Source organism: Charadrius vociferus, unplaced genomic scaffold (assembly GCF_000708025.1).
Source record: "Charadrius vociferus isolate BGI_N301 unplaced genomic scaffold, ASM70802v2 scaffold2564, whole genome shotgun sequence".
Lineage (NCBI taxonomy): Eukaryota > Metazoa > Chordata > Aves > Charadriiformes > Charadriidae > Charadrius > Charadrius vociferus.
The window spans coordinates 34,341-55,827 of record NW_009648113.1 but is presented as its reverse complement, the minus strand read 5'-3'; the positions used below and the strand labels follow the sequence as shown (position 1 = coordinate 55,827).

General features: G+C 49.6%; 1 protein-coding gene across 3 annotated transcripts; it reads right to left on the bottom strand.

Moving 5' to 3' along the window:
* Positions 1-2,770: 2,770 nt before the first annotated feature.
* Positions 2,771-20,904, bottom strand: ARNT (aryl hydrocarbon receptor nuclear translocator). Of its 3 annotated transcripts, XM_009883892.1 has the most exons (22): positions 20,795-20,904; positions 19,458-19,502; positions 18,198-18,242; positions 15,443-15,487; positions 12,745-12,958; positions 12,367-12,580; positions 12,218-12,283; positions 12,004-12,103; positions 11,518-11,583; positions 10,947-11,032; positions 10,433-10,509; positions 10,125-10,259; positions 9,598-9,672; positions 8,649-8,800; positions 6,799-6,909; positions 6,515-6,593; positions 5,996-6,119; positions 5,285-5,384; positions 4,462-4,612; positions 4,095-4,254; positions 3,448-3,599; positions 2,771-2,860 (listed from the first exon to the last, which is right to left on the bottom strand). In XM_009883892.1, exons 1-22 carry the CDS (start codon positions 20,902-20,904, stop codon positions 2,771-2,773), a joined length of 2,397 nt encoding a protein of 798 aa, XP_009882194.1. The 3 variants fall into 3 exon arrangements, with proteins under 3 accessions (XP_009882194.1, XP_009882195.1, XP_009882196.1); XM_009883893.1 differs by lacking the exon at positions 12,218-12,283; XM_009883894.1 differs by lacking the exons at positions 12,218-12,283; positions 15,443-15,487.
* Positions 20,905-21,487: the final 583 nt, after the last annotated feature.

The window sequence follows — 21,487 nt, the reverse complement described above, 5'->3', positions numbered from 1 at the left end:
AAATTCTCTGCTACATATAATCGTCTGTAACTCCCGCACCAAGAGGGAGCTCTGGGCCCAAAACGAGCCCTCCCCTCCCCGAGGAGGAGGTTTGGTTCCCGCCCACCCCAAGCAATTGTACGATAAAATAACCCCCCTCACATTGAAAAATAATACAATTATCAAAATGGGATGTGACAGACTCTGTCCCGTGTCCCCCACAGCCCCCGGGGAGGTGGGGGGATGGCAGATGCTGGGACCCCACCAACCCCTCACCAGTCCTCATCCCCCACGGCTGCCGCCGTCTCCCAACAGCTCGCTCCGGCACTTGCCGGCTGCTCCAGATGGTTTCTTTTCTCCCACAACTGGAATCGTCCATGGCCGGACCCCAAAACTGGGGGGGGGGCTACAGCAGCGTCACCCACGAGGGCTGAGGGGGAGGCGTGCTCTGGCCGGGGGACACGCAGACCTGACGTCGTTGCTTTTCGTCCACGCAGGTCCCGGTGTTTCGAAGCCCCACAGCCAAGTCCACTCCCACTGCTGCCCCCAGACAGAGCTGAAGGACGTCGCTCCAGAAAGCGGCAGAGCCAGAGAGCCGCTTCCCCACCGCTCCATCTCTGTAGAAACGGGAATTTCCCTCCTCTCCTTTGGGGGCTCAGCACCGCTCCATCCTCCGGCCGGGGGGGGGGGGGCGCAGCTCTCAGCGCCAGTCCTTCACGTGCCCCCTTCGTCCTGCGAGCAGGCGGTGGGAGCCACAGTGTGAAGAGCTGGCATGGTTCGCACCTCGCTGCTTTACAAAACAGAGCTCCGCTGAGGCCGAGAAAAGGTGGCAGTCTGGCCGCGGGGAGGGCACGGGCCGCGAGGGGCCGATCGTGGTTATTGCTGGGAGCGTCTTCCCTGGGTTAGAAGGATGGGGGTGGATCACGGGTCCTTTCCAAACTCCCTGATGGGAGGTTCCCACCTTTCCACGAGTAAATTTGGAAGTGGTGTTTGAAGTGAGGAAAAAAAACCTTCAAAGCAGAGTTTTCCAACAAAAGCAGGAGAGGAAAAAAAAAAAAAAATAAAAAAAAATGAAAGCTTTCTGCTCCGCTACCAAGCGGAACCTCTCTGCGTCTCTGCAAGCACTGAAACTTGACAGTCAGCAACACAAACGACTCGAAGCCTTCCCCGCACGGACGCCATCTGCCAGGTACGTCTCCAGAATCCACTCTTTGGAGCATCTCCCCATGGTGGCAGCACCAAGACCCGTCAGTCCAAGCGCCACGTCCCCTCCGTGCCCCACGCCGGCAGAGAGGGCGCTCCCGGCCAGCCCGGGGCTCTGAGCACGCGGAGGAGGGAGAAATGCCCAGATTTCATCCAAAACAAAACCAGGCTTCCAGGAAAGCTTCGCATTCTTCCCCCGCTGCAGCTGTGCCAAGTTTCCTTCCAAGTCAAACTCTGCACCGAACACATTTTCCTTGCATTTAAATCTCACAAGGAGCACCTCGGTTGTCTTTTTCTTGCAAGTTGCCCTGTGGTCTTTTTGTGTCTACAGACTGCCCTGTCCAAAAATAGCTTTTCTTATGGCTTCCTACAAAGAATACAAGTTCAAAAAAAAAAAAAAATATATATATATAAAAAAATTATTCTGTTCCCCATCTTCCCCCGCTCTCCTCCATTTTGCGATTTGGCAACAGGGTCATCACATGGCATGAAGTTTTCTTTAAGGAGACGGTGAGCGTACGAGCAAACACCGCCGTTCAGAGCACGCAGTGAAAAAAAAAACGAAAACGCAACTCCTCAGCGAGTGCCTGAACCAATCCAGAGCCGCTCTGTGCGGGGAGCCGGACGCCCAGCTCCAAAGCGAAGGTGAGGAACTCGATTTAGACGTGGTAAAATTGCATGGACAGTGCAGAGCAGGTTTTTTCCCCCCCGGTGTGAGCTGACAAAAAGCCTGTTGAAATGTTGGTTGATGGCAGCACAGAAACCAGCGGCTGCGAGACGGACGCAGTGAGAACAAAGCTACATAGATAATATTTTTATGGCTCATAACTATCCCGTCGTTCTGATGAAGGACTGGGCCCCGAGGGAGTTTACAGGTCACACTGACTACAGAGGCCCGTATTCATTGCACAGTTCACAGAAGAGACGGCATCCAAACACACACCAGTGTGTCTGCCAACACGGGAGTCTCCCAGTAAAGCACCGGCACTGGAGACGCAGTAACAACCCTCTGAAGGTGGCCGAGCTCCCTCCGAGGAGAGGGCCGGCTTACGGCACGGATTCTTACGCAAGCATCCTCCAGAATTGCGTTATACAGGGTTAACGCTTGGAAGAGTTTCTTCCAATATTTAAAAAGTTACAATACTTTTGTGTTTTATAGAAAAAGAGTCCCGGTATAGAAGATTGAAATAAAAACAGTAAAAGCCACCTTATGAGTTCGGAGGGGCTGTCTGTGATCCAGACAGGAATCCCTCCGACCGGCCCAGCGTGCAGAAGGAAAACCGCCCGCGAGCGGCTGCGGAAACACAGGGCCTTCGGTCAGCGAGCGCAGCGGCTCCGCAGCACTCCAGTCCTGAAGCCTCCGGGCAAACAGTCCCTCGCCAGCAGCACCGCGCAGAGGAGGTGCCCAAACCCACATCGTCTTCCTCTGGCACAGCCATCCATCCGCCAGGCCGGCGGGCAGAGTTTCGCCTCCAGAAGGTAGGAAGTGTTTAGAAAGTTCAGCAGTCTTTGAAAAAAAGACTCGGGTGTTTTCCTTTACACATGGATATTATATATAGCTATAGTTTGCTTCCCCTAGGGCTTTTTTTTATTCTGAAAAAGAAGGGAATATATTCAACTCTGGGAACTCTTCATTGTTGTAGTTGGGTCCTTGGTCTCCCAGCATCGTCAGCATGTCCTGCGAGGATACAAGGAGAGAGTCATTACCCGGACTGGAATATCACGTTGGAAGTTTAGTCACGTGGAGTCTGCCAGAGCGGGCACTGCGCAGCGGGACGGCCCCGTCCCTCCCGGGGGCACACGGGGTTTGTCCCCAAGGCTGCAGCAGAGCCCTGAATTTAAGTCATGAGCAGTGACTGCAGTGGCTCCTTAGAAAGCAGGGGGCAGCAAACCCAAGAAGAATACAAAGTCTGGAGAGTTTCCAGAGTTATCTGTACTTTATCGGATTGGATGGGGGGTGTTTGGCTCTTTTGTTATTGTTTTTAATTAAGAGCCAGAAGGGTTAATTCAACCGCAGAGCTGGTAGTGTTTCACACTGATCCTGCAACGCACCAAGACGCAATACCAGCGCAGCTGTGGCCTTTCTCATTTCAGCTCCATCAGGTTACTCACGTGTTTGAGACCTCACCAGACACCATCAACTAAGGGGACACGCTCTCGGCGCGTCAGCCGGCTGCCCGCGCTTGGGAAGCAAAGACCATTCGTTCCCACAAGATTGGCCCACACCAGTCCTCACTCGGGAGGTTAAAAAAAGCACCGTCTTACTGAGAAGACCTCAGGCTGGCTTGGCTGCGGCTGCTGCACGTGTTGCTCCCCGGAGGCTGCGCCGTGGTGCTGTCCTTGCCACTGCGGCCACATCCCCACACCTTCGGTTGCCCGCGTCTGGAACGGGGCCGGGGTCTGCGCTGCCTCCGCGGCTGTTTAACAGAGAACAAGTCAGCAAGCGATTCCTGGCACAGGGCTGCGGCTTCTACGATCCTTTAACGGGACTGGGAAGTGCACAACTCATTGTGTGGTGCCTACTGGGAACAGGGCAAGATCTCCCCTCCAGGAAAAGCCACTCAACTGTCCTGTGCATTAAGGCCTTTGTCAGTACCCATCTGTGGGGCAGAACAAGAACAAGTGCAGGGGAGGTCCCAGAGGGGTTTGTTTCCTCCCAGTCAGCCTTAAAATGGTTCAAAATTTATCTGCTCTGGAGCCTCGCACTGGGACGATGGCTAAAGGTGGTCAGGGCAGTGTCAGCCACAGCAGGGGTTTAGCCGTGCTCGCCACATTTGGGCATTCCCAACATGCACAAGAAAACGATAGAGATCATATCCCGCCAAGGCTGTATCTGGCTGACGCTCCCAGCTTTCCTCCGAAGGGATTTTGTTGTCACCCCAAACCCCCCCAGTGCCCCAAGCCACACTCACTGAAGCCCGTGCCACGGCTGGCAAGGTTCGGGTAAGCAGCCCCGGTAGGAGAAGCCGTAGAGCCGGGGGCTGTCATGGGGCTGAAGGAGGACGGGGTGCCTTGGAAAGTCCCCATGCTGAAGGAAGGGGGTCGGGTCTTCACTGTCTGGGACGCCACTTGCTGTAAGAGAGCAAGAAACGGGAGAGGAAGAGGAGAGATGCGTTTATTCTGAACTTCGCCTTCACTAGGGTGAGAAGCTGCTGGGCTGGCGCCAAAGCAAAAAGCACACGGGCGCACCGCACCGCTCCATCACTCAGCCAGAGTCAGAGGGTCTGTAGCACAGCGGGGACTCGGGGTCTGCACCACCGAGGGTTCAGGCTTTGCTACCTGGGGTGTGAACGCTGGCCGTGTCCCTGGAGCCCAGTTGGTTCCACTGGCCTGAGCCGGGTTGGAGTGGCGTGAAATCTGTGCTAAGATGCGGCCCGCTGATGAGGGCTGCTGCTGAATAATGTTCACAGGAGGTACCATGCTGCCGCTCCTGGAAGGCAGAAGAGGCACTCTTAGGACACTAGGTATCACATACAGGACAGAGAGGGACAAACACCATCTGTGCAAGTTCTTAGGGCGAGGGAATGAGCCCAGAAACATGGGGTAACTTTGCTCACGTGCCAGCGCCCACCACTCTGCCCTGCTGCGGACACAACTGGCAGGAGCTGCTCGGGTTGCGAGCAAGGCTACCCTCACCCAGCTCAGTTCTTGGGCTTCAGGGTAAGCATGTCTGAGGCACAGCTACCCCACAGATGAGCTTCGGCAAGCGAGAGAGCAGAGGGCTATCGGGGAATGGAGGCAGAAGCTGGGGAGGGGAAGATGAGGGTGAGGACAGGCACAGCAGAGGAAGGGCCGTGCCGACTCTGCGCAGCCTCAAAGCTCCTGCACATCTGACCAGGAGCAAAGCAGCAGCAGGCAGGAGAGCAGGGGTGCAGGAGCCCTTCTCGCCCCCATCCCTCAAAGAAACCGATGCCTGGATGGGCTCCCCCTGTATTTTCTGTGCACACTATGCAGGAACACATTTACAGACAATCACTGCCGCGCAGACAGAGGCTGGGAACACTCAGCTGTTGCAGAAGGACACACACACAGAACAGGAACAACTGCAGGAGAACGTCAAATTAACATGAGGCCATTCAAAGCACAGCACAGGAAACCTCACCTGAAGTTCTCAGCCGGTCGCGATGGGGTGAAAGTGTTTCCCTGCGTAAAGAGGGGCTGGTTGGCAGGCACTGTGCTGGCAGGAATGGCTTTGTTCTGGTCTGTGGAGAGAGGCTGATTCACTTTAGGGCTGAGGATGTCTCAGCAGCAGGAACAGGGACAGAGAACCAGTTGCAAGAGACATGCTCATGTGAAGGAAGACTGTTTTGAGCCAAAGCACCAAACATGACTGTCCTTTATCCAGACAGATTCCAGATGTTTTTGTAAAGCCTGTTTAATTTGATTTACCTCTCCATTTTCTAATAAACTTTACATTAAGGCCCTCTGGGGTTAGAGCATCCACTACATTCTGTGCCCAGACTGGGAACAGAGAGAACTGCTCTCTGGGGACCAACACGAAGGATCAGAGTAAGGCAGGCAGTACCACACAGAGCAAGGGACGCCTCATCACCCACTGCCTCCTCACACCTCTCCAGCATAGCGCTGGCTACGCCACAACAGCCTATCGGCACAGACAGTAATTATCCACCCAGGATCAAAAGCAGCACCATTCTGCAAGACCCGGGCTGCCACACCACAGTCACGCTGAGCCTCCGCACCCAGAACTGCTCCGAGTGACTTGGGAAAGAGCAAAAAGCACTTGGATTGAAGCTGAGATCAGCTAAAGATGCGATGCGCCCCTGGGCACGCCTCACAGCCCCGCACTCCTCACCTGTATTGATACCGCTGTAGATTTCGCTGAACCTTGAGTCCCGCTCCTGATTAAAAAGGCTCTCTGTCTTCTCCAAGGGCTTGCTGTGCTCGGGGCCGGCAGCAGTCACAGGCTGAACGGGCACCTGGGAGCAGGTATAGAGGTGAGCTGCCAGCACCGCAAGCACAACAGAAGTCAGCGATATCACAGGCAGCACGGCGAACAGCTGAGGGCTTTGCAGGCAAAGACCTCGCACGCAAGAGGCCGGGCTGCTCTCTGGACTCCTGTGTGTTTTATCGGGACAGTGTGGCCGTTCAGGGCCAGCAGCACGGACACGGGCGTCCTGGGGAGGGTGCCACAGGGGCAGCTCAGAATCAAGCAAGCAGATCCAGCAAAACCCATGCCACAACACCTTCCTCTCCAAACTCTCGGCAGCCTCAAGTCAATCTCACGCAGCCACCTTTAAAGCCCCAGCGAAAGAGAATGTAAATAATGCAGAACAACAAATGCAAGGCGTAACCGAAACCCCTCTTGATTTACCTGTGAGTGGTTGTAACCAGACATGCTCTCTCTTCCCGGGACCACTTCCAGCTCTGTCTGTTGTGGCGGCTGCTGCTGCCTAAAATAGAAAATCTCTGTAACAGGAGAACACCGGCTGCTAAAAACGATTGCCAAGGGAACAGATACTCTGTGGTTACACCAATGATTCATTAGCCCAGAGGAGTTCACTGCTGCAGAGAGGAAAGTTTGGGTAGGAAGGCTATTTGACAGGAGGGCAGAACCAGCAAGAGAGGCACGGTAAAAGGAGCTGAGCACCTCCTGACCTTGAGGGCAGCTGTGCCGTGCCCATCTCCAGGGGAAGGCTGACACTCTGCCCCAGCTGGGGCCTCTGCATTGAGTTTGACAGGGCAGGCCGAGACTCTTGGCTCGAGTTCCTTTAAAGCAAAGAAAAAAGAAAAAAGAAGTATTTAAAAAATACCAAATGAAAGCAAGCAGTTGGCTACTGGGTGTAGGAGAGTGCGCCTGTCTCGGACAAGATTGGAAGCTTTGCTTTTGCAAAATCTGTTTGAGTGAAGGATCCTTCCACTTGGTTCCCGTGGTCTCTGAAAGGGGGGGTGTCACGTAATGTAACGCTAACGGCTGTGAGCCAAAGGGCTCTGCCCCCTCCCGCTCAGTCACTGAGCAGGGGAGCGATTAATAACCTACACCAGGAGCATGGCCAGATCTGCATCATCCTTAAAGCACAAGCAAAGGTTGCAGGAGCCTAAAAACCCCCAAGGTTTTCCGTTCAGCTCTGTGTCAGACACTCCAGAGCTGGAGCCTGCAGAGACCACCAGCAGTTTTAGGTTTCAAGCCCAAGACATTGGTGGAGTTCGTTATGCTCTTCTGTTAACCGTTATAAGTCAGTTAATGTTTAACGCCCACACGAAAGGAATAAAAATCCGGCGTTTTCTCAACAGTTCTTTTGCAAGCTGCCGCTTCAGTAGTACCTGATCTCAAAGATGAAACAATACAGATAACCTAGCAAAGATGCACACAGATAAAACACACCTCAAACACAATCAGACACAGATCGCTGCTTCTCTGGTCTGAGTTTATGCAGTGCTTTTCGAATGCGTAGTATGGATGCGAGATGGATGCGTGTGGAATGAATGAGTTCAAAGAGATATCTCTAACAGCAGGACAGGAATTAAGGCCTGTATCGGATCTGCATCAGATTTCAGCCCTGCACTCACACCACTGCTCTCTAAAGCCAGAGGGATTTGCCACTGCTCAACTCTTAATACTTCCTCATCAGAAAGCATCAGCTTGCCAGCTGCAGGAAGGGAAGAAGTGCTACCTGCAGTCTAGGACCTTGGCTCATTTAAAAAAAAATATCCTGGCTTTTCACCTGCCCACAAGCAATCTAGCCTTCGGTCTGCCTGGCTGGAGAGACTCCTTTCGCTGCACCCCCCAAGCCTGCACTTAGCAGTCACATGCAAGGACGTCTTCTGTCTTTATTTCAGTTGCTGCTCTTCTGTAACGGTCCTGGAGCTCGCTCATGGGAAGAGAGAGCAGCTCTGATCACTCTCAACGGAGACACACCAACCCACTACAGTGGTCAAGAGAGAGAAAAGACGAGAGCAGCAATGAAAGCAGTCTCCCCACTGGAGCTCGTTTCCGAATCCAAGGACAAAACTACAGCAGCAGAGACAGATAAGCATTTACTTTCTACCATGATCTGCAGACCATCCTGCTCATGTGAAAAGCCGCTCTCCAGACCAGCTGCCTCCCCGGACTGTCACAGGAGCCCAAGAGCTACAGTCAAAGGCACACTTCCCTAATAATAGCTCTGAAGTCAAACACACAGACAGGAGATTTGCTCCAGTAACCAGAGTTAAAAAAAGGCACTGCTGGACCTGAACTCTGCCAGCCTGCTAAACCACACAACCGAGACTGCCAAAGGAATTAAATTTCTTGCACTTTATAGTCCTCCCGTGCCTGCCACGGCCCAGGAAAAGAGCGCTCACGGGACTTAGCAGCTTCTCCAGGGCCTACGCGCATTGACGGGAAGCTTGGCAAGGGGGAGAGGCCAAAGCTCCCGCCGTTCTGTGCTGCTGGTTATTCTGGGACAAGATCCCATCAGGTTCGTGTGCTATCACTGGTGGTTGGCAAGTCATTTCCATGTACATACTTGACGTTGGTGTTGGTACAGATGATGTACTCAATTTCATCCGAGTAGGGGTTCTGGAAGGTAAAGGAGCTGGTTCTCATCCAGAGCCATTCCCGGTTTTTGGATCGGAATCGGAACATGACTGACAGAACCTGGCCTTTTAACTTCACCACCTAAAAAAACGTAATGCCATCAGTAGTACCTGATAAAAGAAGGTGTTGAAGAGCAACCTGCTTCTGAGCACAAGCCACCCCCCACTAAAACCCTGCGATGGCCCTTTGCCTCGAAGCCTACAAGACCGTATCTTGGTCTTCCCCAACTAAATGGCACCGCCACTATTCCCTTACGCTGTTTTGATTCCTGAATGGTATGGGAGGGGAATCCAATATCCCCCTTTTGGCTTCCACTTTTCTTATCTCTTTGCACTGGTGAGATGTATGGAAAAGCCTCCAGTAAATGAAGCACATGCTGTTGCTTCTGATTCCAACTATTTGGACAAATGGATATGAGCAGCTACTTTTTGGAGTCATGAAAGCACAGGGGCAGTCTTACCTGCCCTGCCACAAGTCCAACGCCCTCAGAAATAAGAGTAACGACAACAGGGCAAGCAAACCACATCCATTTCGAGTTCTGCAGCACTGGGCTGGGCCCTAGAGATGAACCAGTGTTTCAGCCACAGAAGCATGGCATTCAAGTAGGCACTTTGTAGCCACGTCTCTGGCCCTAAAAGCAGACTGGACTAGCAGCCAGAGGATGAATTCAAGAGTTAGACATCAGGTGCTTCTGATTTGTTTTGCACATTTACCATTATGTGACTATATCTGTAACTGTTTGCCATTGGACACAGGAGAAATATCTAAGGTTTATTTTTCTCTTGGTTTTCCAATTAGTTTCATCGCTTCGCAAGCACCAAGACAGATTCCAACCTGAATACCATACTATGTGCAAAGTGGTAGCTGAAGTGTTTTACCTGCTGAAAGCTGTCTCGCAAAAGCTGCTGGTCTTCCGGGTGGCAGAAATCCACAATGTCTTTCCCCAGAAGTTCCTAATTTTAAAGGAATTGGGAGAGAGATGCAGTCAGTTCATCTGGCAGGCAGACTCCCTCTTTCAGGTCTGCCTCATTAATTCCACTTTGGACAGGTAGTTACTGCTCCCCCCACCACCACACAAGCCAAGTACAGGAACTGGTGTGCTGCATTTTAAAGAGAACCACAACAGCAGTTGACTTAATGTTTGATCTTTCACTCGAATGGAGGCAAAACTGATCTTAATTGACATTAGACATAATCCAGAGCCACCCATCCTTCCAATGATCAAAGTACTCAGAAAATCACATGAAAAAGCAACTGGTGGAGAAGAAACACATCTGGTTCAGGCCCTGGGCATTGTTTTATCAGATCTGTTAGACAAGAAGAGCCACGATGTGCAAGAGAGAGAGGAGGGAAAAGTAAGCTTCAACAGCAGTTCTTTCTTAGAAAGCTCCTCCTGTTTTCTCACCTGTGGCTGGTAGCCAACAGTAGCCACACAGCGGTGATCTATGAAGGTGAAAATGCCTTCGGTGTTGTGTCGGGAGATGAACTCTGTCGGCTGACAAACATTGTTCATGTCTGTGCAGTTGGGTGAGCTAGTGACCTGCAAGGCAAGACGGGTACAGTGGTATCGAATCTTGCGAGAGCTGCTTTCTCCTGACCAGCCAGCCCTGCAGCCGGATCGGGGGCAATCAGGGAACATCTTCAGACAGAACAGTTTAACTCTGCGGGCTTTTAGCACAAGGCAATGTTGAACCACGAAAAGGTGCTACACACCTGGAGCCTGCCAATAGCCACCAGGCAAAACTTGCTGCCCTGGCCAGCGTCTGGGTCATCATCAGGCAGTGAAACACCTGAGAGGAGCGTAAAAAAATTCCAGCAAGGTTAATACAGGAAAAATCATGAGTTTCAGAGGAAAAAGACATGCAGTTCTGGCTTCAGTATATCTCTCTGCCCTGTTTTGTAAGTCAACATCCTTTCCTGTGAAGGAATTTGGTAAATAAAATTGCCTCCCCCTCCCTTTTTTCGCCAGAAGGGTTAAAGATCCCTGACTTTCAGCACAAGCTAACACAGCAGACACTGGAATATTATTTTCATCCTCTACAGTATCTCTACTGTTCAGAGACAGAGCTGTGATCCAGCACCCGCAAAAATTAGTTCAATCCTAAAATAAGAAAAAGCATTAAGATACATTTGGAAAGCATTTGCTGGCACATTCAGCTCAGAGAATGGACAACTTCAGACCATATGCTCTTAAAACCAGCTACAACCGAACACTTCAGCTCATTACCTGCGGGGGGCCAGGCCTTTATGTAACCCGTGCAGTGCACCACAACGTAGTGAGGTTCGCCATCCTTTGCAGCACCTAAGCCATTCCTTGGGAGAGAGAAAGTCTGATTGTGCTACATAATACACCGGCGTAAGATCATGCAGGATTTCTACTTGTATTTTTAAAAAGCTTCCACAGAACATCTTCAGGGTTAAAAAAAAGAACAAAGACTGAACGTAAATGCAAGAGGTTCAAGAACAGAACAGGCTGGAATCTATCTCAATTTCAAATTAAAAAGGGACAATACACACCAGAGCCCAACAACAACAGTGTGAAGAACATGTCGAGTTCAATTGACTTAAAATCCAATCTTGGAATAAAGAAAGATTAATCTTCCCCAGGATTATCTTCCTCAATGTAGTGGTACTTTCGTTCCTCTACCCACAGCTCTATCTAAACTCCTCTATGAGCTGTACTGGTTTACCCTACACATGCTCACCACAGTGTGTCCCCACCACTCTGATGACGGAGCTGTAGCTCTTTTTGCTCCTAGCAATGCAGCACGCTCCCCCCTAACTCTTGTACTATTTACCTGCAGCGATTCCTCATAAAGCTGAGACGATTTACAGAGACTGGATCCACTGAGCTGTTGCCACACCTGTACCAGAAGCGGAAATGCAAGGGGAAAGGCTTTTATCTTTCTTGGTCCACATCAAAACGATTTGACAATCTTGAATAAGAGGAAGTACTCTGTAAATAGGGATGAACCTTTCTTTGAACCTCCATCACACAAGTGAACAGCCCTCATGCTACAGATTAAGGCAGGTGACACATAGGGTCAAAACAAATTGTTACTTGAAACTGGATCTTCTACAACAGTCTTGAGAGTTACCTTAACATAGGACAAAGAAAAAAATCTTAAGAACTCAACTGTTAGCTTTGTGTGGACAGCTCAGCCATGTTATACCATGTCTATGTCAGAACAAGCAAGAACAGCTGAAGTAAAAGCATGATGGGGCCAGGGAGCAAGTTCAGCTTCAAGCTCAAATGAGATTACCCCAAGGAATCTCTTCATTACCTCATTCGGCAGATGAAAGATCTTCGCGAACCCATACACATCCTCATGGACTGCTGGCCTTCCTTCTTGACAGTCCCCGTCTTCAAATCTAGAATGCGACCTGAAGAAAGAAGAAAAAAAAACCAGATGCTGCTGCAACGGGAGTCCTTTCACCAACACAGGCACCAGGTAACGTATTCGGACACTAGCGAGACACAAGTGTCACCAATGGTACCTTTAGATGCATTCTCGGGGGGGGCTGCAGGATCCTTGTTAGAAAGGCACCAGGGTTTGGTTCCTTCTACAAAGGGAAGGTTTTAATCCAAGTCCTCTGCAGGCTGTCACGCTACCCGCCCCCAACAATCCCTTCCCGGGCTGCTTTACCTGTCAGAGCGTTCTCCGATGTGGAGAGCTGCTCCCTCAGCTTGCCCACGTCGTCCGGGTGCACCTGGTCATACAGGGTGCTGCCAAACCACTCCGACTGGGGCTGGTTCAGGACAGGAGTCACGGAATCGGAGACGTAGACCACCCTCCCGGTCTCACAGGACACTATGAACAGAAAGCCATCGGCGGCCTCTAGGATCAGGTGTTTGAGTTCCTGTGTTCACAGACAGACAGACACGCTCTTAACTCCAGAGCCAAGCAGCTTACACCCTCTAAACCCACCCTGGGTGTGTATCTCCCCCCAGCCCACAATTTAATTCTCCCCCACCACTACCCCATGACTGCAGTATTTCCCGCAAAGCAGCATCAAGCCAAGACCTGGTCAGTGAGAAAGGAGGGTTTGTAGGTGCCGTCAGTGGAGGTATTGCCTGTGCCACGCAGAGACTTCATGTGAGAGACAGCCATGCGCAAGATGGTGAGCTTGTCTGGTTTGCGGGCCAGGGCACTGCAGGTGGGCACCATATCTGACAGCTCTGTGATGTAGGCCGTCATCTTGTTCCTTCGCCTACGTTCAATCTCGCTGTGATTTTCCCTGCAAAAGGCCAGGGAGGAGAGGAGGAAGACGAAGTTACCAACGGGCCAGAAGCCTCAGCCGTTTCCCCACGTCAACGCTTCCACAAGGCCAGAGTGCAAAACACAGAGATGCATCGGGGTCATCAGGAGTTAGAAGGACTACAAGCGCCTCACATGCTGGGTGTGCACAAAGGAACGCAGAAACAAGTGCAAGGAGGAGAGTCTACAGTTGGACCTTCTTTGCTGCGGACAAGAGCCTCCCTTTAAATCCCTTCGGTTCCCTGTATCTGGTGAAGGCAGCGAGCTATTTTAGCAGAGAAAGACACCTCCCCATCAATTCCACAACACCGCAGCAAGCCAAAGGATTTCTCCCTTTACTGTGGCCTCTGCTCTCAAAGCGGGGGGTCACCTCACTCTACTGAGGAAATCTGCTTTTAAACAGCACTGGCACAGACAGCCTATGAAGACTCATCCCCCCACTGTTTGTCCGGGGATGAATCAAACCCCCTCCACCACCACCTTGCAGACAGCCATGCGTCTCCAATAACCAGACACGGAGGCCAGGGCTGCGGCTAGGACTAGGGCACCTAAATGACGGCAGATGAGTCTCACCTTGCAGGGCCCTTATGGAGACACTTCTCAGTTACATCCAGAGCCTTTTACAGTATCACAGCAGGAGGGAAAGCTTTAGAGCAGATATACACCTGATTTCTCTACAAACCAAGGCCAACGTGGATGGACTATCTACCAGGTACACATCTGGGTGGTGCACGCAGACCTCTAAAGAGGCACCATGACAAAAGCTGCCCACTTACAGTCCTTAAAGAGGTTCTTCACGTGCATTTTGCAAGTCTGCTCACAGGGCACAGCCCCCATCAACCCCCGGAGATCAGAACGTAACCTGTTTAGACTTGGTTCTCTTTATCCAGTACATGTAGTTTAAATGGGTTACTAAGGTGGGTTTTTCAAAACAGAACTTAAAAGCCAGGTTTCCTATACGGAAGGATGGATCAGATGCAAGGAAGCACATGGTGGGAAATGAAAGAAGATGAAAGTGTTGGACGGAACACAGACAGCCAAGTGAGTTAAAGAGGATAAATACAAAAATGGAGCATTTATCACTACCAGGTGTGTGCAATCATTCAACGACCTTGCTTCTTGCTGCAAGAGACTGATATTCAGAAAAATCAGTGCTTCAATTATCACACTCACCTTTAATTGAGTTTCTCCAAACTCACATGCTCGTGTGAAAATGAAGCTACCTTCACTACAAAAGCTACCAGGAAACCCCCAGACATTTTACGTGCCCTACTGCCAAATATTCTTTACTACAGGGTCCTGCACGACAGCAACAACTGACTACTGCGGAGAGCAGAAAGGGTCACTACTTCACTGGAGGAGAAACTCCTGAAAAGCACTGCTGTTTGCTGTATTCACAGGCCCCACCTCTAGGATTTCCTTATCTCCTCAAATATTTAAGCTATGCAAGACTGCAGTGAGGAAAGGCTGTGTCTGGGGGGTTATTTTTTGTTTTAAAACCAGCCAGCAGGCAATAAACTGACCAGAATTGTGGCATTCTCAGCACCCAAGACAGTCTTTTTAGTCCTGTGCATTGCTTAAGAACAAGTCTAGGGTGGAACGGTCCTAAGAAGTTACAGGGTAAGTCTGCAAGATGGCAAGCCACAAAAGAAGCCATTCTTCACAAATTACCAGCCCTCAGCTCTGCAGCAGTAACGAGCTGTGGGTGGCAACAGAAACTTTGATGGCGATTTAAGCAGTTTTTATTTTGCAGCTGAGAATGGGGAAGGGTACATTTAGAGCTGGTGTTCTGCTGGAGAAAGGCAGTCCTGACAATACACCATCTCAACCAGCCGCAGCTGCGCGCACGCGTTCTCGGGGTACATTTCTGTATCAATGGGACAGCATTCAAAACAACTGCTTCGTCATTTCAGCCACAGCCCCTCATTAGTTACAAACAGAAACTTTGGGGGGGGGGAAATAATCTTGTTTTCAGTAAGCCTAAATCACTGTAATGCACAGGACACCACCTCTCCGGGAAGGTTTTAAGGAGTAGAAAACCCTGAACTAATACACTTTTTAATGTCTGCTTTGACAGTGCAACATCATTCCTGTGATAAAGCCTTACCAAGGTGAGAAGAGGACATTTGGCACCTTGATCCAGCACAAGAGAAACCATATTTAGCTCAGGTTAGCAAAGCTACAGTTCTCAGTGAAAGCACTGGCCCAACCACACTCTACCCTGTGCTCTTTGGCAAACAAATCCTTTTGTGTATTCCCCAAAGACATTCTCACACGGGGACTAAATGCCTTTTCCCTCCTAATTCCAATTACACAGCGATTTCCAGAAGTCTGTTCAGTTTCAAGTCCTCTACTGCAGCAGATGAGGAAAGGAGGGAGGGGAAAAAAGAGAAGGGACGCCTAGAGAAACATTAAGGAAAGGAAATACTCTGCTTGTCCATGCTTGAAATCTCCATTCTCCTACCTGGCAAGTCTCTCCTTATCCGCTGAACTCTGTTCATCATCAGACCTAAAAATAAAATCAGCCATCTAAGCTAAAATGGAAAAAGTTTAAAGAAATGAAAAATGGGAAGATGTACTAGGAAACCCAGCCTACAGACACGTCTGTTTTGCAGAGGAGCAATTCCATAAAACAAAGCAGTCATTAGTTTGCAACATTACACATTAAACAGGTGCCCACTACCTGCGTTGCTTTGGAGTTTTAAGACGCCTACCAAAACTGCAAAACAGGCACGGGGTAGCTCTGGTTTACGTATAACAGATGCAGATTATTCTGCTCGAGATTAGAAGGTTAATGGCAACAGTAGGAACTAGGCTGCCAGTCACATTAAACTATTCTTTCTTTAAAGAAAAAAAAGAAATCAATAGCCTCTTTGATAGTATTAACAAATCAGAAAAGCAGATTAAAAAAACCCCAAATCCACAAACAGTGTAAGATTCACAGCTAACAACACACATTTTCGCAATGCTGCTACATGAACACCATTCAGGACAACACAGTCGAGATGGCTACACGACAAATAGCACAGAGGGGTTATGCGCATCACCTACAAAAGGCACACGGACATCCCCACCAACCTGCATGCACTTTCAGTTCTCAGGGAAGAGGAATCTGCAAACCTTGTTTTACAGAGGCTGATGGTAAGTTTTCCTCCAGGTTTGGCTGCCTTGGAAAACAAATAATCCCCCAAAAGCTACCGCCAGGAGAGGAGAAGGTACCACATGTGTTCAGCAAGGCAGGCATGCAATCTCTCAAAGGCTGAGCGTCTAAAACATACACTGGGGATTTATGGAGTACAGGAGGCGGTTATAGCATTAGTCCGCTGTGGTACCCTTCCACTTCAAACAGGTTTTAGTACAGTACTTAAGAAAAAAAAAAGTAGTCATGTTCACTTTCCTGAGCTGTTTTGCCTCGCATCATCTGAGGAGGGAAGAACGTACTGGAAAACGAGGGCTGCCAGAGCTGGGAGGAGCACGATACGAGCAGTCCCGGCAGACAGATCTGAGCGCTACGGGCAGGCCAAGGGGCACGAGAGGAGCGGTGCCACTTCTCTCACAGCTGCATTCGGGACATCAGCACACCAACAGCACCACTGACTGTCCCCGCTCTTCACCGCCTGCCACTGTCCTTGTTGCCTGAGCCAGTAATTGCAAGCGATAATTTGGAGATTCAAGTGCATAGGTACTGCTGACGCCCCACCAGAGACGGGCTCTGGGCCTTCGCAATTCAGAAGGGACATTCAGTTGTTCTGTTTCTTTGTTTAAGCCTTTCTCGCCAACCGTGCGTGTACTAACCCGGGCGATCAAAGGCCACACCACAACAGGGTCACAGGGAGCCAGGGTCCCGCTCCAGCCATGGCACGGCACAGTTAGGCAGGAAAATGTTTAACTTTAAAGGCCGTGAAGTTGTCCAGCACTGCAGTGCTTGCTTGTGCCTTTTTTTTTTTTGTATTTTGCATTACCTTAGCACTTAAATGTACTATCAGGGTCTGCTACATCTTAAGTTCTCAGAGCTTACAACATGCACTAGGGAACAAAGTTATTCAATGAGGGTTGGGAAACACATTTCTAATTTGTTTTATTTCAGAACAAGTCAAACCACTTAAAAAGCTGGAAAACCCCAGCTTAGAAGTCGCTGCTAGCCCTTTGCCAAATAACAGCATGACGGCCACCTGAAATTTTGGCTTTGCAACTTTTTTGCTTCTCTGCATTGAGACTCTGACACGGGTTTATAGCCCTGGCTGAAACGTTACAGAATAGACATTTTGCAAAGCCTTTATTTCTCGTTTCAGTGCACAACCTCAGCGAAATCACAGGGAAAGGACCCTGCACCCAACACCATTCCTGGCTCACCCTGCGACGTGATCCACCCTGCCAACCCTCAGGCTTCCTGACACAACATGCTGGACGGTCCTTTCCCCAATGTCCTCAATCACTTGAATTTTAACTCCAACTTCAGGAATTTCTAAAGTCAGACCCCTCCTTAAGACAAGGCGCTAAGCATAGCATCTTGGCTGTTATTCTGTATTTCCTCATTTTATCTCTTAGCAAGACATAGCATGATGTGCCTTTGTGCTGAGGGGACACCCTGGAATTTAGGGCACTTCAAATACATGCAAAAGAACTTCACTTTGGCAAAAGCATTACACATCAACACAAAATAAACCCATGAAATATTTAAATTGAGTTCCACGGCCTTCCGAAAGCTGTGAAAATACCATGAGGTCAGTCCCAGTACGAGATGGTACACAGCTACTCTCAGACACCAACAAGTAGACAATCAGAGCCAAAATACTGCCCATAATGTCACTGTACACCCCGATCTCTAGGAAATCCCCCACATAAAGAGAGAGCTTCTGCTAACTCCCCCACAAAACACACAAACCACATTTGCCAGGAAACCCTGTTCAAGTAAAACTTGAACTAAGCACGAAACTTGTCTCTCTGCAAGTTTCTTGAGCAGGAGAAAAGAACGAGAGTCCAAGGCAACAGCTGAAAGCGATGTTGAAAAAGAGGAACACAATTTCATCACGCTCATAAAGAACTGGTCCAAATAAACATCAAGGAAAGTGTGTGGATCCTTTGGTGCACTTTCCTTCAAAGAGAGAAACTCTAACAGAGTTAGAGGGTTAGAGTTAGAAGGGTGCTGCAGGATCTCTCTTACGTTAAGGTGGTTTGGGACCAAAAGCTTCAAAAACTGCATCACAGCAGATTCTTACCTGGCAAATCTCTCCTTATCGTTGGGCATTGGGTCATCGTCACATCTAGAAGAAGGGGGAGAGGAAGGAGAGTTCTTAAAGTGTTTACACTTACTTCCTTCCCAAAGACACCAAGAGAAGAACAAGGTTTAATAAATCACACAAAAAAGGTCTGGTGTTAAAAAGGCAAACTCTGCTGCGCGCAGGCAATCCAGAACCACGCTCTTCATTTATCTAGTTAAAAGACTACAGTTTAATCATTTTTATCACCTTGATGATGTTTTCCACATCACATTCGTATCAAGGACAGTGGCACCACACTCAGTAATTTAAGCACAGTCACAAAGCAATAGGTTAAATTGAACTTTGAAGATACACTTAGCCCAAATCAAGACCCTCATCCAAAGGGTCTCAGTCAGTAAAGCCTACGTTCATCAGGACCATTATCATCTCAAAGCCACCCCGCAGTCATCTTTAAAAGCCTGTAACATATGGACTTCCAGTATCATTAGAGTTGTCCAATCCTAAACCATGTAGTATGACTACAAATAAATGACATGAGATCTTCCAACTCTTCTGCGTTCCATATGCACCATGAGAGGAGATACTTGCAGCCTCGCCAGCTCCTCGGGAGTAAGGATGTCTCTGTAATTGAAGCACCCTCACAACAGATGAGAATTAAATAACACGTGTCTGAGGCACTAACAAAAGCTCAGCATCTCCCTGCTGTGCCGATAAGCCATTTGGCAGAGGATTCTTCTCTACAAAAAGCAGGGGCTTGGCCCGCAGCAGTGCTCCTATAGCGCTGCGCTTGGAACAACCAGCAGATTGCTGGAACCATTCACGGAAACTAGTTAATCTTTTGAGATGCTGGTATCGAACGCAGCAACATCATCACGGAGTTCTGCAACACCGCTTCAACCCAGGGCTCGCAAAGCTTCAGCTGACCACATCTCGCTCTGGAGCCTTCCAGGGAGAACTGAGATGGAGACCGCATCCAAAGCGGTGACGGGATCCCCTCCCATCACAGCCCCCTCTCTGGACTCGCAGACCCCATGTGCGCAGCAGCTTTGCTTTGGCATCGGCGGCTAAAATGGAGGAATACTGCTGACTAGGAGAAAGGGAAGAGTTGAAGGAAGTGGAGCAACTGCCTCCTTCAGACTCCCCCCGCGTTGCTGGAGAGGAAAAGCCACACGAGCAGCAAGCTCCTGCTCTGGGGGAAATGCACAGACATACCTAGACCACACAACAGAAACTTCTGGATGCAATGTTCTCCCTCACCTGAGGAATTTACTGTTCCCTTCTCCATCATCATCAAAATCAAGCCTGAAAAATATAAGCAAGAAGGTAATTACTAACCAAGCAGTTTCTCCTTTACAGGTTACTCTTCCATCTGTCCCTGATGATGCAGTTGAATATGATTTAAGGAATCCCAAGTGCTAACATGAAACAACCCACAAAGTTCAGAAGGGGGCTTCCTTTACACGCCTATCAGAAACAGAGCGAGGGAACAGTTCAGAAGAGAGCCAGCCCGCTCGGAGCACCCACTGCATCACAACCTCCTGTTCCAAATGCTCTGGCTCTCCTAGCAGCGACCTGAAGCCCAACAGGCTGCCGCAACCCCTTCTCTCTGCCCAGGGGACTGATCAACAGCCTGCCAGTGGAGCACTCCCAACTCAAAAGCTTAGATCGATTGCATTAAAAAAAAAAACCACAAAGGAGGGCAAAATACTTCAAGAGTTAAAGTTCAGCCTGGTGACCCGCATATTTATCCTCCTTAGTTCAACAGCAGACAACGTCACTGTGTTTGCTGTAACGGGGTCAAAAAAACATTTCCAACAAGCGCATGTGGGAGGACCGAGGAAATGCTTTTCACTGCACTTCCTTTCAGGATGGAAAACTGGCGTGTAAATGCAGCACGGCAGCATGCGTGTTTGTAAATGAAGTGCGAGGAACAAGGAGCAGACAGCGTGGGAGGAGCTGCAGGGGAGCAGGAGCCCCAGCAAATGGAGGTGAAGGAAAGCATTTGAGTGACTGGGGGAGGGCAGGGAGAGATTTTAATTAGCTTGAAAATTAAGAGGAAATTTCTTGTGCCAGGAATTTAAGAGCAGCCACTCAATATCCTTTTAATTTGCAAAGGCATTTTTAGCAAACAAAAAGCCTACCACAAGCGCACTGCGGCTTCCCCCCACCCTCTCCCAGAGGGGGCAGTTGCAAAGGTTTGAGTAAGGCCCTCAACATTCACATGCTCTGCTCCTCTCCCTCTCCTGCAGCAACAGGCTTGTCTCGCTGCTTCGGTGACTCCTGTTTCACTCAGTCCTTGGTGAGCAACCCTCTCCTGCGTGGTGCAACTCAACTTTTTAATCCCTTCTTTTTATATATAATAAAGAACGTGGCTGTAACGGGTATGACCAGCATAAAGCGTAGCACTGCGAAGTGAAAGGACTGGATACAGCACATCTGATGGAACCAGGCAACTCTTCTTTGCTCAGCAGCAGACAAGTCTCCCCATCACAAGGCTGACAACTCTTTCAAGAGAGCAACGCTTCCTCAAAAATGCACTTCACACACCTCCCCAGGAAAATTAAAAACCGCTCACCCCCCGAGCACACACTCACCCAGGACGCCTCTTGTTGGCTCTCTGAACGATGGCTCCTCCAGCTTGCGCACCCGGTCCAGGGTTCCCAGAGCTGACAGCTGCACCCAGCGAGGAAACATCTGATGCCATTTCTAAACAGGAGAGTGGAAAAAAAGAAAATAAACCAGTGTGACGTCAAATCCCCCTCTACTTCAGAGGGTGGAGTATTCTCCACATACAGCTCCCATTAAAAGCGATTGCATTTCAGCATCTGATGTGGATAGATTTTGTGCAATGTGCATTTCTAGTCCTTTCATCTACCGCCTCTCCAGAGCCTGCACTAAGGGTCCATTCCAAGCATTGAGCACATGCTGTTTTCATAAGCACCAAAGCTTAGATCACTAAACTGAAAGATGTGGTCTCCTTTTTAAACAGAGGAGGAGTCTGACGCGATCGCGGGCAGGGGCTGAACCCATTCTCATATGCTCGCTACATGAGTATGCAGAAGGGGAGGAGAAGAGTTGCGTGTTTGTCTCATAACTTTAACACCGCCTCTTCAAGAGGGTTTATTTCCCAATCTAAGAGACAAAGAATTAACCAAGATGTTTGTAAGGCACCTTGAAAACCACAAAGATCTTTCAGACAGTCATTTCTATTCTTCGGCAATACAGACCTGCAGGCACCACAGGCACAATTACCAGCCTCTGCCTACGCTCCTCCGCAACTGGTCACA

What these genes read in the sequence shown, in the direction of transcription:
- ARNT (XM_009883892.1), bottom strand. Translation starts at nt 20,904, where the DNA reads ATGGCATCAGATGTTTCCTCGCTGGGTGCAGCTGTCAGCTCTGGGAAC. An exon ending in CGACCGGCTGAGAACTTCAG is followed by an intron (nt 4,613 to 5,284) that starts GTGAGGTTTCCT and finishes TCTGCCTTCCAG; the next exon opens with GAGCGGCAGCATGGTACCTC. An exon ending in GGCCAGCGTTCACACCCCAG is followed by an intron (nt 4,255 to 4,461) that starts GTAGCAAAGCCT and finishes GCTCTCTTACAG; the next exon opens with CAAGTGGCGTCCCAGACAGT.